Source organism: Physeter macrocephalus, chromosome 8 (assembly GCF_002837175.3).
Source record: "Physeter macrocephalus isolate SW-GA chromosome 8, ASM283717v5, whole genome shotgun sequence".
Taxonomy (NCBI): domain Eukaryota; kingdom Metazoa; phylum Chordata; class Mammalia; order Artiodactyla; family Physeteridae; genus Physeter; species Physeter macrocephalus.
In genome coordinates this window covers 151,166,815-151,183,519 of record NC_041221.1, presented here as the reverse complement: position 1 = coordinate 151,183,519, position 16,705 = coordinate 151,166,815, and the positions used below count along the sequence as shown (strand labels likewise).

The following is a 16,705-nucleotide window of genomic DNA, read 5'->3' as shown; positions in this document are numbered from 1 at the left end:
AAAAAAAAAAAAAAAAAAAAAAAAAGATTGATCCAGGATTACTGGTGCATTTAGTTACCCCATCTCTTCAGTTTTTTAACGTGGACCAATTTCTCAGCCTTTCATGTCTTTCATGATATTAACATTTTTGTAGAGCACAGAGCAGTTATTTTGTAGACTATCCTCAGTTTGGATTTGTCTATTATTTCCTCATGAATAATTCAGGTTATGCATGTTTGGGCAGGAATATCACAGAAGTGATGTTGTGTCCTTCTCAGTGTATCACATCAGGAGATGCACGGTGTCTGCTTGCCCCATTATTGACGTGAACTTGGAGCATTTAGTTAAGATGGGATCTACCAGATATTTCCTCTTTGTTATTAGTAAGTGGTTTGTGAGAAGATACTTTGAAACTATGTAAATATCAAATTTTCACCACCTATTTGTGACACTCATTGATGATTCTTGCCTGATTCAGTTGGTACTTTGAGTTATAAAATGGTGATTTTTAAACTTTATCATTCCTTCTCCATTCATTAGTTGGCATTTTGCTGCAAGAAAGAGCTTTTTTCTCTTCTTGCCCATTTATTTATTTACTTACTTATCTATCAAGCTATTTATTTATTATTGATTTTTTAATTTTACTGAGTGGATTGCAGTCCCTTACTGTCATTATTTATTTATTTATTTATTTATTTATTTTGTGTGTGTGTGTGTGGTACGCGGGCCTCTCACCGCTGTGGCCTCTCCCGTTGCGGAGCACAGGCTCCGGACGCGCAGGCTCAGCGGCCATGGCTCACGGGCCCAGCCGCTCCGCGGCATGTGGGATCCTCCCGGACCGGGGCACGAACCCGCGTCCCCTGCATCGGCAGGCGGACTCGCAACCACTGCGCCACCAGGGAAGCCCTTGATACTCAAATTATCCCAGATTTAGTCAGAAGGAGCATTTTTAAGCTGACTTCTGTGATCATTCAATATGTTCACATTATTTAACAAAAAAATATTGGGGGGTACTTCTTTAATTTTGATGCATCACAATGTTCCAGTTTCATCTTTGTTCTTTCCCTGCCCTGACTCTGAATCCCCAAGCCATTTCTCCAAGAAGTCCTAGTTCTTTTTAGTGGGAAGTGTTATTTAAAAACCAAGATCTAAAAAAATAAATAAATAAAAATAAAAAAAAATAAAAAATAAAAACCAAGATCTGAGTGTACACATTGCTACTGTAGTATTATTGTTTCTGGGCCTTCCAGCAGCTGAGCTAGGAAATACATGTACATGGTGAGTACATTGTACTCTACACTTGAATTTTATTAAACATTAAGAAATTCCATTAAAATTATATCCACGTGGGGCTTCCCTGGTGGCACAGTGGTTAAGAATCCACCTGCCAATGCAGGGGACACAGATGCGAGCCCTGGGCCGGGAAGATCCCACATGCCGCGGAGCAACTAAGCCCATGTGCCACAACTACTGAGCCTGCACTCTAGAGCCCATGAGACACAACTACTGAAGCCCATGCGCCTACAGCCTGTGCTCCGCAATAGGAAAAGCCACTGCAGTGAGAAGCCTGCGCACTGCAACGAGGAGTGGCCCCTGCTCGCCGCAACTAGAGAAAGCCTGCACGCAGCAACGAAGACCCAGCACCGCCAAAAATAAATAAATAAATAAATAAAATTTAAAAAAAATTATATCCACGTGAACTCTTCTTTTAAATGCCAGCTGGAAATAAACAACACAAGCTAAGCAGATATTTAATACCTATATTTTTGTCTGCTATCTTGGTATTGGAAGTATTGCATTAAACCATGTTTTAAGTCAGTTTGTATTTGACCCAGTGTTCATAGTGTTTCTTTCCTTCTCAGGTAAGATAAATATTCCTGGGATTCTCAGAAGAACCTTTTCCTTTGACCACAGTTATGTGCAGGCATCTGAAAATCATCCCTTAGATAAAAGGGGAGATGAGAACACATACCCTCTCCCTTCAATTTAAAGTGACCCTCGGGATTTCCCTGGTGGTCCAGTGGTAAAGAATCCACCTTACAATGCAGGGGATTCGGGTTCGATCCCTGGTCAGGGAACTAAGATCCCACATGCTGCAGAGTCAACTAAGCCCATGCACCACAACTACTGGGCTCATGCGCCTCAACTAGAGAGCCTGCGGGCCGCAAACTACAGAGCCCAAGCACTCTGGAACCCATGCACCACAACTACAGAGCCCATGTGCCCTGGAGCCTGTGCACCACAGCTAGAGAGAGAAAAAAAACCCGCACGCCACAACTAGAGAGAAGCCTGAACACTGCAACGTAAGATCCCGCATGCCGCAACTAAGACCCGATGCAGCCAAAAATAAATAAATAAAATAAAGTGACCCTCAGGCTTCCCAGGTGGCGCAGTGGTTAAGAATCCGCCTGCCAATGCAGAGGACACAGGTTCGATCCCTGGCAGGGGTAGATCCCACATGCCGTGGAGCAACTAAGCCCATGCGCCACAACTACTGAGCCTGTGCTCTAGAGCCCACGAGCCACAACTACTGAGCCTGCCCGCCACAACTACTGAAGCCCGCATGCCTAGAGCCCATGCTCCACAGCAAGAAGCCACCGCAAAGAGAAACCCGCGCACTGCAACGAAGAGTAGCCCCTGCTCGCCACAACTACAGAAAGCCTACGTGCAGCAATGAAGACCCAACGCAGCCAAAAATAAATAAATAAAATAAATAAATAAATAAAAATACCTTTCTAATAAAAAAGAAAATAAATAAAGTGACCCTCAACTGTTTACTTAGGGATCAGAGTATGGGGGGAGAAGAAAGCAGGTCAAGAAGAGAAAATGCCTTGTATTTTAATAATCGGCCAATAATTCACTCCTAATGTAAGAGGACTCCTTAGCACCATATTTTTGGAAAACAAATAAAATATCTTACTCGTAGGTTTCCAGGTTATTTGGAGACTTTTCCACCAGATAACTGCTTGGTACGTATCCTTCATGCCTGTTAAAAGGGAAATTAGTGTTTAGATTAATGTAGAACTAATTTCACATCTCCATTTCATAGGTTTAATCAACTAAAAGTCATCTAAAGATGAAGTCTCATGTTATTTAGCATTCGGGGTAAGACATTTTAAAATTTTCAAATAAAAGAATTGTTAAAAATAACAACCTGCTATCTGTTAAAGGCTATGTAGATTTTACCACTAAAATATGAATCATAATAAATAAGAAGTGGTTACTTTAATAGCTCTGCTTGCTAATCTCTTCACTGTGAAATTTCCTCTGTTGGAAAAAAGATTAATGTTCAGTCTCTATTTTCTATTAGGAAACATTTGTGTGTGTGTGTAATAATCAGTATTTTTTCCGCTTTAGTGCTAGTGTTTTACAGTCGGGAAACCAAAATAAATAAAACATAAAGAATTACTTTCCAACCACAGGTCCCAAAAGATACTGCCAGTCGAACTTGTGAGCTTTTAATTCAAGGCCTCCCTAATATTTTTTTTAACATCTTTATTGGAGTATAATTGCTTTACAATGGTGTGTTAGTTTCTGCTTTATAACAAAGTGAATCAGTTATACATATACATACGTTGCCATATCTCTTCCCTCTTGCGTCTCCTTCAAACATAAATGGTAAAACATGAGAAAAAAGGATAAAATCATGCTGGATTTGGGGCTGGGGGTTTCTTCTGAGCAGGAATAAATTGTGTATAAACAAAAACATATGGATTAAGAGACTAACAAGAACATCAAAATACCTTACACCTGTGTGTAGCTTTGTACTTTTCAAAACACTATCGCATTTAGTACTGCAAGGTGAGAACAGTGTCTCCTTCACTCTCTAGGCCTCTGACTCTGTACCTGTAAAATGAAGGCCCTAAACTAGATCACATGTAAAATCCCTCCAGACCCTGCAATCTATAAAAAGATGTCTCATAACTTCTTGCTGTTTACTCTATCACCTGTTTTAATTTTGGTATAAGGCCATTTTGTAATCTAGTGACTTATGTTTTTTTGTTTTGTTTTGTTTTTTAAGATTTTTTTTGATGTGGACCATTTTTAAAGTCTTTATTGAATTTGTTACAATATTGCTTCTGTTTTATGTTTTGGTTATTTGGCCGCGAGTCACGTGGGATCTTAGCTCCCTGACCAGGGATCGAACCCGCACCCCCTGCATTGGAAGGCGAAGTCTTAACCACTGAACTGCCAGGAAAGTCCCTAGTGATTTATGTTTAATGGGGAATGTGTAATCTATTTCACAGAATTGTTCTGAGGAGTGAAGAAATCAAGAATGGTGATGTCAAATACGGGATATCTCATATCTTGTACCCATGGCTGACTTGACCTTGTTAGTCAATTATGGCATGCTTTCTTTGGAGAACTGAACACCCAGCCTCAGAATCAGTGCTCAAGGCAGTCAGTGCCAACCGATGGGAGTCAAATTGTTCTCAAGTTTGCTATTTCTTTTATGTCTTTCTTTCGGCATTCCTTTTTATTCTGTCTGTTTTTGCCACACCATGTGTTTACAATCATATTAGTAGGTCAAATACTATTTTCACTTTCATGTAGAATGACTGTGTTTTAATATGCCAGCCAAAGCTGGGTTATCTACAAAATGATGTTAATTCTCTTCACTTGTGTGTAGGTATAGAATTTACAAAGCCCTTTCACTTTCTTCATCTCATTGATTTTCTCAACACTCTGAGATGGAAAGCTGATATTATCATCTGCATTTTACAGATAAGGAAATGGATTCACTTTTGTTGTTCAGTGACTTTTCCAAAGTCCTGTACAACAAAAGCAGCTGATACTCAAGTCCAAGTCTCCTTTTTCCCCATCTTGTGTACTTCCTGCTTCACCAGGCTATTACAAAGCAAACTGGGGAAGTTCGCATATGCCCGATTGGCCTCTGGGGTGTCCTCTTCGATGCCCTTTGAAGTGCAGAGTTGAGCCTTTCCACGGACCAATGAACAAAGGGTAAACTGTCATTTGGGGAAGAGAGACCTAGGAGAAGAAATTTCCTGGCACATTAGTTGTGCTAAAGAAATGTCAGTTGATTGAAGGGATGAATTTCTGAGTAAGTTCCTCTGGTATTTGTAGAGCCAGGCAGTCTTGAACCTGTTTCTGCTATGGGCCTCCCCATAACAGACAAAGAGAAGGTAATGTGACTGGTCTTGTTTGTTTCCCCCAGTCAACTAGAGAGAGAGGTTCCAGATGAGGGGCTTTGGCATCTGTTCTCAGCTAGCAAGAGACACTGCCTCCAAGATCACAGTTCTTGATCTAATCTTGTTTTATACCTCTCCCTCACTTCCCCTGCAGTGGAGATGATAAGGGCTACTTAAAGAGACGGTGCCTTGAAAATGTAAGTTTTGCTATATGTGAGAAGTAAAGTCTTAACCCTAAAGATATTTGTGTACCTCTTCTTTTTTACTGAACGATTGGTCCTTTTTTTGTGGTTAAGTTTAATGATACCCAGTGTTGGCACTCGAATACCCTGTTGGTGGGAATTTGGCAAAATTTTTGAGGGATTTATCTTTCAAAATTAAGACTTCACATAGTCTGACTCACCAGTTCCATAGTTAGAAATGTGAGATATATATTTTTTTCCCAAAGAAAAAAATATTTTTTCAAAAACATTTTTTTCAAAAATATATACATTTCAAAAGATTACCAAGATACACAAGCATGAGCAATACAAGATCTTCACTGAGCAACCTGGACACTAAATGTCCCATATAAAATATTGTCTAAATATTTATAACACAAGCATACATTCTAAAACTATGCAGTTATTTAAAGAATAAGGTAGATTTGTATGTGCTGATATGAAAGTATCTCTAAGATATACCATTAAAGGTTAAAAGCAAGGAGAAGACCAGAATGGACCACCTTAGTGCAAATGAAAAAAGGATCCATTTGTATACGTATAACTTTTTTTGCTTAGGATGCACAAGTAACTTAATAATGAATACTTTTAGGACTGATGTGCGGGCAAACGGAGGGTGGCTTATTTTTATGTATATTTCTCGCTATTGTTAGTTTTTTTTTTTTTTTATAAAACATTGACATAGGCTATCCAGATGTTGCAATGATGGAGTGTTTTCTTTATCTTTTTAAAATATTTTCAAACTAATAATAACCTCACACTTTGAAAATGTTTAAACCCTTAATATTAATATAGAAATATGTTAATTGCAGTGTTGTTAATATTTGCAAAATATTAGAAACAACCTAAGCATCCAAGAAGAGAATTTGCTAAATTATGGCACACTTTTATGTTGGATTTAGGCAATCACTGAAATCATCTTCTGGAGATGATTCTGGAGACTCTTCCAGGGCATAGGTAAATACCTCTGATATTTAAAGGAAAAAAATAAAGCCTTATAAAGCAGTGTGCATCTGGTAACTTTAAACTAAGCACTAGTATCTAAGTCATATACATCCCAGAGCATTCTGAAGGTCAATAACAGTAATTTTCCTATATTTCAGATCAGAGGAGGGGTCATAAGATTTTTTTCATTCAAAAGTCCTATAGTGGGCAAACTGTATTTGCACAACTTTATTTTCTCCATGAATCATTCGGATGGCTAGTTCAAAGGCTGTTGGTTTAACTAAATCTTTAGTATTTTTTTCCTGATGCTTCTTAATGTAATCACCAATCTGCACCATCTGTACGCACCTTTTCTTTCCACCAAAAATAAGACCCTCACAATGGGATGTACCTTCAACCTCACTTAAACACTCAAGAACAATGGTGGTTTGTGGAGCGAGTTGCCATTCTCCCAAACTGTGGATGTCAGTGGAAGAACCCAGGAGAGTTTTCAATGAGTTTGGAGGCTGGGAGTGCTTGATGGGGTGCAGGGAACCAGTATGGCAAGTGACTGCCTCCCAGCCACTTCTGAGAAGGGGAAAGACCCTTCTCAACGACTTCTTTCCTCCTCTCTCTGCCTCTGTTCTCCTCTCCTAACTCAGCACCATGGTCCTGCTGAGAGAGCTAGGACAATCATTCCGGGATTTTCTTTGTTCCCACCTCACCTCAAAAACTGGGACAGCAACCACGAAGGTGCCTTACCCATTCCTGTCCTGAACTCTCCACCAGTGAATCTCGGAACTGTCCAGCAGGTAGTACTCCTCATTGCGTTGTAGCGTGAGTTCCTGTGGATCATTTGTTTGGTAGTCATACAAGGCAATGACCAAGGTTTCTTCAGGTTCCCGAAGTAACTGCTGGAGGAGGGACACAATAAAATCAAGCAAAGATGTAGAAAGGAGGTAAACTGTGGAACGAGGTCAGCAAGTTCCCGAGCTGTAACTTGCTCTTGGACCTATGCCAGGCTAGACACCGGTTCCTACAATCCATTGGGGGTATTTGCTGAGGCCATTTGCCTGCCTAGTTGGCTTTCTTTATGAGTTAGGCTTATGGTGCTGAATAGGACACAAAGACATTCAATACCTGGAGTTCATTGCCTCTCCCATTCTATGTGGTAAATTCTGACCCCAGTGAATTCCCAGCGGCTGTGCTTTTCACAAAAGTCTGATTGTTTCTTTCCTTGAACCATGTCACAATTCACAGCTTCACCGCTAGAAGCATCACATTGTTCTCAAAGGGGATGAAGTCAACACTAAATCATTCAGTCCATGCTTTTCTGATTTTATCTGTGGGCTTGTGCAGATCCATAGAATCATAGACTATTGGAGCTGGAGTGCCTCTGAGAGATCATTTGATCCATTCTTTTGTTTAGAATAGGGAAACTGAGGCCCAGATGGAGAAATGGATGTGGCCAAGTTTAGCAATTGAATTAGCGTTATGCTTTCTCTACTATATCATGTGGGACCCCTTGTTCCTCTTGTGGGCTCTCTTGCCTATGTGTCTACTTTTCAGTACGTTTCTTAGGAAGAGATATTGAGATGTGAAGAAGAGACTGTAAACAATCACAAGGGTTCAGGGTGGGCACACCTGCTACAGGTTGGCAGACTTTGTGAGACAGCAAACATGGGAAGAGATTGAGATTACTGGCTAGAATGAGATTCGGTGATGGGAAATCAAAAGTTCTCTGAGTACATTGAAGCAATCGGTGGCATAAACATACTGGAGATTAAAAAAAAAAGTTGTCCTACTGATACAGTGTGTCATCCCAGCTGAGCCCAGATTGGAATTTGAAGTCAAAATTATCTGTGGAGCTTGTGAGGTGATATATTGGGAACTACAGATAAGAGTTGTTGGGCCTGAGGCTTTCACCCTAAGAGCCAGTGGAGGAAGGAGTTGTTCAAGGGCACCTGAAGATAAAGAAAGGATATGGTATGGTATTCATCTCATTATAGGCCCAACTGATTAATTATTATCAAGAGAAAGGTCAGAGCAGGGTTCTCAAACCATGTGGAACCTTTCCATAGGGGGCATTTTGGACATCTATGGCAGTGCTTCAAAGGTCACAAAGGTTGAGGTGTGCTACTAGCATTGAATGGGAGAGCGTCAAGGATGCAAAACTCTCTGCAGCATCCTGTACAACTTTTCAATGTCCTGTTAGACATTCACGTGGTGAGCAGCCTGCTTACAACAATAATGTACAATAACACTCTGAGCCTAGATCCTACCTCAACCTTATACGAAGTACTTCGTTTCCTAGGAGTGCAACCACCCTTTGCATTGAGGGAAGATTACACTTTGTTTAGTTCAGAACTTGACCAAGAGTTGTTTGCCATTTTGGAAAATCGTATCACAGATGGTAATACTAATTTTGAGTCACTGATACTACATTCCTCTATCAGTTGCATTTGAGCTGCCAAATCCAGCAGGATTCAAATACAGGTGCATTTTATTTTATTATGTTGTCCAGTATAGTCATGCCCCAATATTTGCATATAAAAACATATATGGGGACTTCCTTGGTGGCATAGTGGTTAAGAATCCTCCTGCCAATGCAGGGGACACGGGTTCGATCCCTGGTCCAGGAAGATCCCACATGCCGCGGAGCAACTAAGCCTGTGCGCTACAGCTACTGAGCCCACGCGCCTAGAGCCCGTGCTCTGCAACAAAAGAAGCCACCGCAACGAGAAGCCTGCGCGCCACAACGAAGAGTAGCTCCCGCTTGCCGCAACTAGAGAAAGCCTACACATAGCAATGAAGACCCAAAGCAGCCAAAAATAAATAAATAAATAAATAAATTTATTTTTAAAAAGATCAGTAAAAGTATAGCTCCTCTAGATGCCAACCCAAGATGCCATCACTCATCAGAAGACAGAACATGAAGGTGAGGGAGAAGTGAATTCAAGTAATTCAAGATAAAAGAAATGTTACTGTGGATTTAGACGTATGGTTGAAGCTACAGCTGTGATTCCAAAAGCGCTGTGGTCAGAGTGCTAGAACAGTATAGAGGCTTCTCCTCCAAGAAATCTGAGAAGCCAAGTGGTGGCGTACAAGGGGAGATGGATAGGCCCTGTTTTCTGACTTTCACCTTCAATGAGAGTGAAAACCAGACAGGAGCAAACCAGTCTAAGGTGCAGAAGTGCGGGTTTAGGTGGGACTGTGGAGGGAACCCCCGACAAGCCAGAGCAGGGAGATTCCGAACCCTGTTTTTCAGGGTGATGGTGAAATATTCTTTAGAAGCTGAATGAAATAAAAAGGGAGGGAGCTCATTCTCTGCTACAATTTCAGTCTACTTCTTTCCTGTTGTGAGGAAGGGGGCTGACGACAAATCTGAAATCCAGCCCGCTTTTGAGCGCTTTTTCCCTTATGGGGAAGCTGCCAGTCTTTGAAATGTCACCATATTGGCTGGAGGGAAAAAGCGGAGCTCATTCTTCAGGAAGAAGCATGAGGAAGCTGAATCAGTAGATTCTAGAATAAAGGGCAGTTACTCAAATGTGGATATTGGTGCTGATGCTACCATAAAGTGAGGGCTTAGGTTGATCTTTCTCGTTTTGTTTTGTTTTTTTGTCTTCTTGACTAAATAGCTTCCCTGGTGGCGCAGTGGTTGAGAGCCCGCCTGCCGACGCAGGGGACGCGGGTTCGTGCCCCGGTCTGGGAAGACCCCACATGCCGCGGAGCGGCTGGGCCCGTGAGCCATGGCCGCTGAGCCTGCGCGTCCGGAGCCTGTGCTCCGCAACGGGAGAGGCCACAACATTGAGGCCCGCGTACCGCAAAAAGAAAAAAAAAAATAAATAAATAAAAGCTTCCCGAGAGTTGACCTGATATCACCTAAGTCTTGTTAAGTCAGTATATTAGACCGATGTGTCTCAAACTCCAGTGTGCCTCAGGATCACCTGGAAGTTTACTAAAATGCGGATTACTGGGCTCCTCCCCTAGAATTTGGCATGTAGTAAGTCTGGGGCGGGGCCTGAGAATTTGCATTTCTAACAAGCTCCCAGGTGATGCTGATGCTGCTGGTCCATGGACCGCACTTTGGGAACCACCACTCGCGTTCAAGACCACCACACCAGAAACTGCATCCTACTAGCTTGATTACTAAGTGACTGAGTGGCCTTGGGAGAACCTCTCGTGGGACTTGCTTTCCCAAAAGCTTTCACACGAGAGTAAAACTATAACCCTCTGAAGTGGCTAGAGAAGATAGTGAGTTTCGAAATAGCTGGTAAAAGTGTGGATGTGCTTTGAAGAATAAAAGGTATTCTCAAATGTATGCTTCCAAAATGATTGTATGTCAAGGGGTGGGGTAAATACACATTTTATATAGCTGTGAGCTATTCTTCTGCCCCAACCTAGTCAGGTGCCTGGCTGCACAGTTTGTTACCAATAAGTGTTTGCTGAGTTGAAGGCAGTGGGGTGAAGATCTGGCGGCTTTTACCTGCACACACCCACGACACAATTCAGGCCCCAGAAACCCATGGTGTTGAGTTCAGCTGCATCACCACGAATCTGCTGCATCTGCCCGGCATTTGAGAAACCTGGGCAGATGGGAAACACAGTGGGACCACACCAGAGCTGTAGCCCCCGGCGCCGCCGGCCCACCGCGCCCGGACCTCGTGTTCTCACTCACCCTGTTGTCTTCAGGAGTAGGAGGAAGAGGCTTCTTTGAAGCTGAAACGAGAAAAACACAAAAAGAAAATGAGCATGAAACCCAATGTGCCCAACTAAAGGTGAGCAGCAGGGGGCTTTTCAGAGAAAAGGGGCCCCAAAGAGAACAGCAGGAGGGGAGGATGAGACACAGGGCCTGGGTGTTTTCTCTTTCAGCCTGCTCGTTCATTCCCAATCTTGTTTTCCAGGAGACACCAGAGACTTCCAGAAGCCAATATCTGGGCCCCTCTTCCTGTATCCCCAGGAAAAGCCTCACCCAAAGGGGCTGACATCGGTTCTCAGTGTGTGTCCTTCCCAGTGGGCACGGAGCCTTCCACGAAGGCACCTCCATCTGTTAAACCAAGACTTGGAATTGGTGACTCAGGGGGACAGTGACTCACTGGTTTCCTGATGCCCCTGTGGGCTTGAGGAGGGGGTGGATGAGGTGAGAGGTCGTCGTGCTCCTTGTTGAGAGGGTTGGAATCCACTTTCAGTTAGTTATCTTAAGGACTCCGAGTATTTGTTCCTGCTGACTCCCCCAGACAACACCCCAACACCCCGCTCTGTTTATCTCTTTGAGTCTCCACGGCTCCTTCTCTCTGTGTCTCTTTCTTCTTTCCTCCTTTCTCTTCTCTTCTTTCTCTCCCTTTCCCTCTCTCTTCCCTTTCCTCTCTCCATCTGTGTCTCTCAGCATTTCTCCTGTGAGGCACTAAAAAAGGTCAAGCCTGGAATCAACGGGCCTAAGTTGTGTGTCTGTGTGTCTGGGAGGATGTGTGATATGGGAGGCAGTGCCCAGGCTTCTGCTCAGTTCAAGGACTTCTTTAACAGTTAGAGGTAAACAGGGAGTGGGCTGCATCTACAGGCGGCGAGCGCCTCATCTCTGCAGGCGGTTGACTTGGAGGTGGGCAGCCTGTGTCAGGCATGTAGTAAGAAGAGATTCACACATTGACACTGGAGCCCAACCCTTGTGCTAACTCCTTAAGCAAGGGCAGGATTGGGTATTGGGTGTGCAATTAGCAGAGAAGAAGGAGACATACATAATAGGAAGCATGGTTCCTATTCGGCACTCAGCTTGGAGCCAGGAACCAGGTGTCCTAACCCCAGCTCCACCACACACAAGCTGTGTGGACTTGAGCCCCTTCCAGCCCTGAGCATTCTGTGCCTGGTCTCTCTTTCTTCTTCCTCTGGCCTTGCTCTTGCCTTTCTTCCTCCCTCTCTGGGTGAAGTTCGTATGTGGTGAGATCGGGGCCAGTTCTGGTTGCAGACGTAAGTGCTGCTGTGCGTTGGGTATAGCAGAGTCTGTTTAAAACTCAGCCACCTCTGCTACTTCCCAGACAGACACACACATACTATCTCAGCTTCAGATTCTTCTGTCCACAAATGAGAAAGGCTCGGAGACACAGTTACCATTTATTGCATGCTCACTAAGTACCTGCAGCTGTGCTAAGAGCTCTCCCCACCCACACTGAGTCTCCCAACAACCCCACAAAGTAGCTACTTATTCTCATACTCCCCATTTTACAGATGAGGAGACAGGCACAGACACTCAGAAAGGTTAAGTAACATATATGAAGTCACAGAGCAAGGACGTGAAGGGGCTGGGACTCACACCAGGTGTTTTTCATCCTGAAGCCCTGTGCTCTTAGACCCTGCTTCGTACATGTGCCCAACACTGGGAATTCTACAAGCCTTCACTGAGAGTAGATGGTCATGTGCTATGTGCACAGTGCAGTGTGCTTCTTCAAAAGTCTGCTCTCAATTCTGTCTAAACTGTGGTGCATGACGTGCATGACGTTACACCAAGTCAGAAGAAGGGAAAGTGAGGACAGGCTCAGATGAGGAGATGGTGGTAGACTGCAACTCAAAAGCAAGAGCATCAGCAGGGTGCAGTGGTTAGACCCTGGCTTCATGTGGGGAGGAGCTTAGCATGACCAGTCCTACCCTGGTGAGTCATTCAGATGTTCCTCCCACCTCCATCATGTGTGTACTACTCAGTGGAGGGAAATACTGTCTGCCTTGGATAGGAACAGCTGCTACATGCATGGTGGAAAGTGCAAAATAGAAACATAGATCCAAAGAATTTCAGAATTGGAAATGGGCTTAGAGAATATTTCATCTCAGGACCCCTAAAACTTCCCCTTCCATTTTAGAGATGAGGGTATTAGGGTCCTTGATGGCAAAGTGACCCATCCAACGACCTACAGCAAGGTGCTGGCAGGAATTTGGAGACCACTCTGGCCTTGGAAAGAGCTTTCAGTCACTGAGGCAAGCCCACACCATCCTGTTCTTGTGGTTGATCCCACTCATATAAAACCTTCCATTTCTTTTTCATGAGATATTAACCTTCATGAGGATGGTCCACAGGGCTAATGCAGGGGATCGCTGACCTCTAAAACTAGGTAAATATTCTTCTGGGCCAAGGGACTGGTAACCTTGAACTTTCTCTCCCAAGGTAGAGGGTGAGAAGTAGTTGTTTTTAAAGTGGCACTAAGAGGGGCTGCAACTCAGGAAGCCGCAGAAAACCCGGCCATGTGTTACATTTAGCACATCCGCCTTGGGCTGTCAATCTGAGGTATTAGGTTTCAGTGCAAAAAAGAAACTGATGGATGAGAAAAGTTAAGTAGGGTAAGAGAGGTTGAGAGGAGAGGGCTATGGAAGCAAACAATCCACATGATCCATCATTCCTAGTCAACAGTGGCTTTGCAGAGCACCTCCTCGCCGTATGACCTTGAGCATATTGAAGTCCTCAAGCCTCCTCTTTCTTTAACATCATACCGTCTACCCCAGATGGTTATGAGGAATGGGAGTGTAATGTACGTAAAAGTGCATCAGAGTGGAGTTGCCCTTCACTGGGGGTTCAGGTCCCAAAGTCATCACATAAGATAAAATGGGGGTGCACTCCAATCTCTAGGACCTGGGTCTTTAACCTCAAAGGCCAAAAAACAATATCTTTTGTTTTTGCTTGGCAGTTAGGCTGTGGCCTCCTTTTCTCCGAGACTGTGGAGGTCAAGGGCAAGTAAGTAGAGGTGGGGAGAAGCCACATTGTAAAACGAGCAGTTTTTTTGGTTTTACTTTCTTCCCCCTCCAAGTGTATAGAATTCAACTTGTGTAATTGAACACGTGTGATATGATGCCACTGTAATAGATAATAGTATGTATCTCTAGGGCTGTCTCTACAACTTCAGATTTGAGCAGACTGTGGCAATCCAATTTCCTAACTTGAAGGTATAGTGGTGCTATTCAAACTTTACTGTGCACACAGATCTCTTGGGGATCTTATCTTGTTAAAATACAAATTCTTATCCAGTAGACCTAGGAGGGGGCCTAGTATTTGCACTTCTAACTAGCTTCCAGGTGATGTTGATGCCGCTCGTCTAAGAACCACACTTTGAGTAGCAAGGAGTTAAAAAGATATCGGCCTTGAGATGAAAAAACATCAACAGACTGGTGGTAGAGGCGGATGATTGCCTTCTGAAAATTTTGAAATTGTGGACTTTTGCATTCAATCCTGGACACCCCTGGTGATGGGAAGCAAAGAGCCTTTCCTTCCTACTAGTAGAGAGGCCAGTCACTGTACGAAGAAGAAAGGGAATTCATAGTCACTTACCATTCTTGGTGGGATCATACTGGGCACAGCCCACAGCAAGCTTCTCCAGTTGAGCACAGCATCTCCATCTCCCATCCATCCAGAAATTAGGATGATACTTGGGCACCAAACTGTTGTTATTCCTGGTTTCTGAAAGGGGTTGGCACCGGCAGAAGAGTTAGTTCCAGGTCAGTCTATCAAGGGCCGCCAACTTTATAATTCCTTGAGATTGACCCTGCTGTGTGAGCTTGCATGAGTATTGCCTAGAATAGTCAGAAAAATGGCCTTTTTTTCCGGGCATATACATTTATGGAGGAGTGTATATTGAATTTAGGCATCAGCAGATCTGGGTTCTTATCCGGCTCTGCCTTGAGTTAGTTGTGTGTCCTTAGGTTGGGCAAAACCCTCATCTGAGCCCCAGTTCCCACTGTGCCATGATGTTGTTAGACTGGGACCATGGGCCCCACAAAAGTGCCTTAGGGAACTTAGGGAAGGCTGAATAGGTAGGATTCTCACCACTCCATTTCTCCCACCTGCAACTATAGCAACTTTGCTTTTATCCTTTCTAGATTTGTGGCTTTAAAGTCAGATTTTGGTACAGGAAAAAAGAGGCTTTCCTTCTAAGAAAAAAAAAAAGTATAAAAAAACAGAGGACTAGACAGATGATCTCTAATGCTTCTTTCAGCTTTAACATCCTGTGAGTAAAACCCCTCCACCGAGGTAGAACGGCCAATGAGCATAGTTGGGGTCCTTTTGGTTACTTCGTACTTTAGGGTTTGTTCTGTGCCCGTTGACTGTTAAACTTGAGAGCACTTCCCAGTTTATCTGGCACTTGCCATTTGGGACTCGCAACAACCTTGGAAGAAGATAAGACTTGTATGTTTATTCACATTTTTCAGATAGAGGCATCGTGGCTCCCGAGATTTCAAATGGCTTGCCTACCCTCAGTCCCCACAGCTACTTAGGTTAATATTTGAACCCAGTTCTCCTGCAAAGACAGGGCTTCAGGCTAAATGAAAAAAATATAATATTAAATGATAATAATAGTAATATGGATTGAGTGCTTTCTTTGGGTATGATTCCAAGTGTCTGACATGTCCTAACACTTTTTTTTTAACATCTTTATTGGAGTATAATTGCTTTACAATGGTGTGTTAGTTTCTGCTTTATAACAAAGTGAATCAACGTCCTAACACTTTTAATTCTCACAATAACCCTATGACTGCCTGTTTCTAGTCAGAATTTATAGCTGAGGAAATGGAGACACTGAAAAGTCAAGGAATTTGCCCAAGGTCACACACTAATAGTTGGCAGAGCTGGAATTTTCTCCTTAGCAGCCTGGCTCCACATCTCGTGTTCATAAACGCTGTGCTGGTTCTGATTATGCTGTCAGGAAGGCGAGTCCTAAGAAGTACCCTTACGATGATCTGATAACCTTTAAGGCTAGTTGACATTTGTTGGGTTCTGACTATGGGCCTGGATAGTCCCAAGGGCCTTACTCTTAGCAGCTCTGGAGGCAGGTGCTTTTGAAAAAATTTATTTATTAAAGTATAGTTGGGACTTCCCAGGTGGCGCAGTGGTTAAGAATCCTCCTGCCAACGCAGGGGACACGGGTTCGAGCCCTGGTCTGGAAAGATCCCACATGCGGCGGAGCAACTAAGCCTGTGTGCCACAACTACTGAAGCCTGCGCACCTAGAGCCCGTGCTCTGCAGCAAGAGAAGCCACTGTAATGAGAAATCCTTGCCCAGCAACAAAGAGTAGCCCCCGCTCGCTGCAACTAGAGAAAGCCCGCATGTAGCAACGAAGACCCAACGCAGCCAAAAATAAATAAATAAATAAATTTATTTATTTTAAAAAAAGGTATAGTTGACTTACGATATTAGTTTCAGGTGCACAACATAGTGATTCAGTGTCTTTGTAGATTACATACCATACAAAGTTATTATAAAATAGTGACTATATTCCCTGTGCTGTACATTACATTCCTGTGACTTATTTATTTTATGACTGGTAGTTGGTACCTCTTAATCCCCTTCATCTATTTTGCCCCTCCTCCCACCTGTCTCTGCTCTGGAGACTGCTAGTTTGTTCTCCATTTATGTGAGTCTGTTTCTGTTTTGTTATATTCATTTGTTTTATTTTTTAGATT

The 16,705-nt window shown here is 43.3% G+C and overlaps 1 protein-coding gene across 1 annotated transcript in view; it reads right to left on the bottom strand.

Annotated features, from left to right (window-relative positions):
- ITK (IL2 inducible T cell kinase) overlaps positions 1–16,705 on the bottom strand; it is a 63,959-nt gene that overhangs the window by 25,904 nt on the left and 21,350 nt on the right. The window contains exons 4-7 of the mRNA XM_007103850.3: positions 14,577–14,705; positions 10,953–10,993; positions 7,037–7,188; positions 2,900–2,965 (exon numbers count right to left, since the gene is read on the bottom strand). Of these exons, the coding sequence (XP_007103912.1) occupies positions 2,900–2,965; positions 7,037–7,188; positions 10,953–10,993; positions 14,577–14,705 (388 nt within the window). The remainder of the gene's footprint in view (positions 1–2,899; positions 2,966–7,036; positions 7,189–10,952; positions 10,994–14,576; positions 14,706–16,705) is intronic.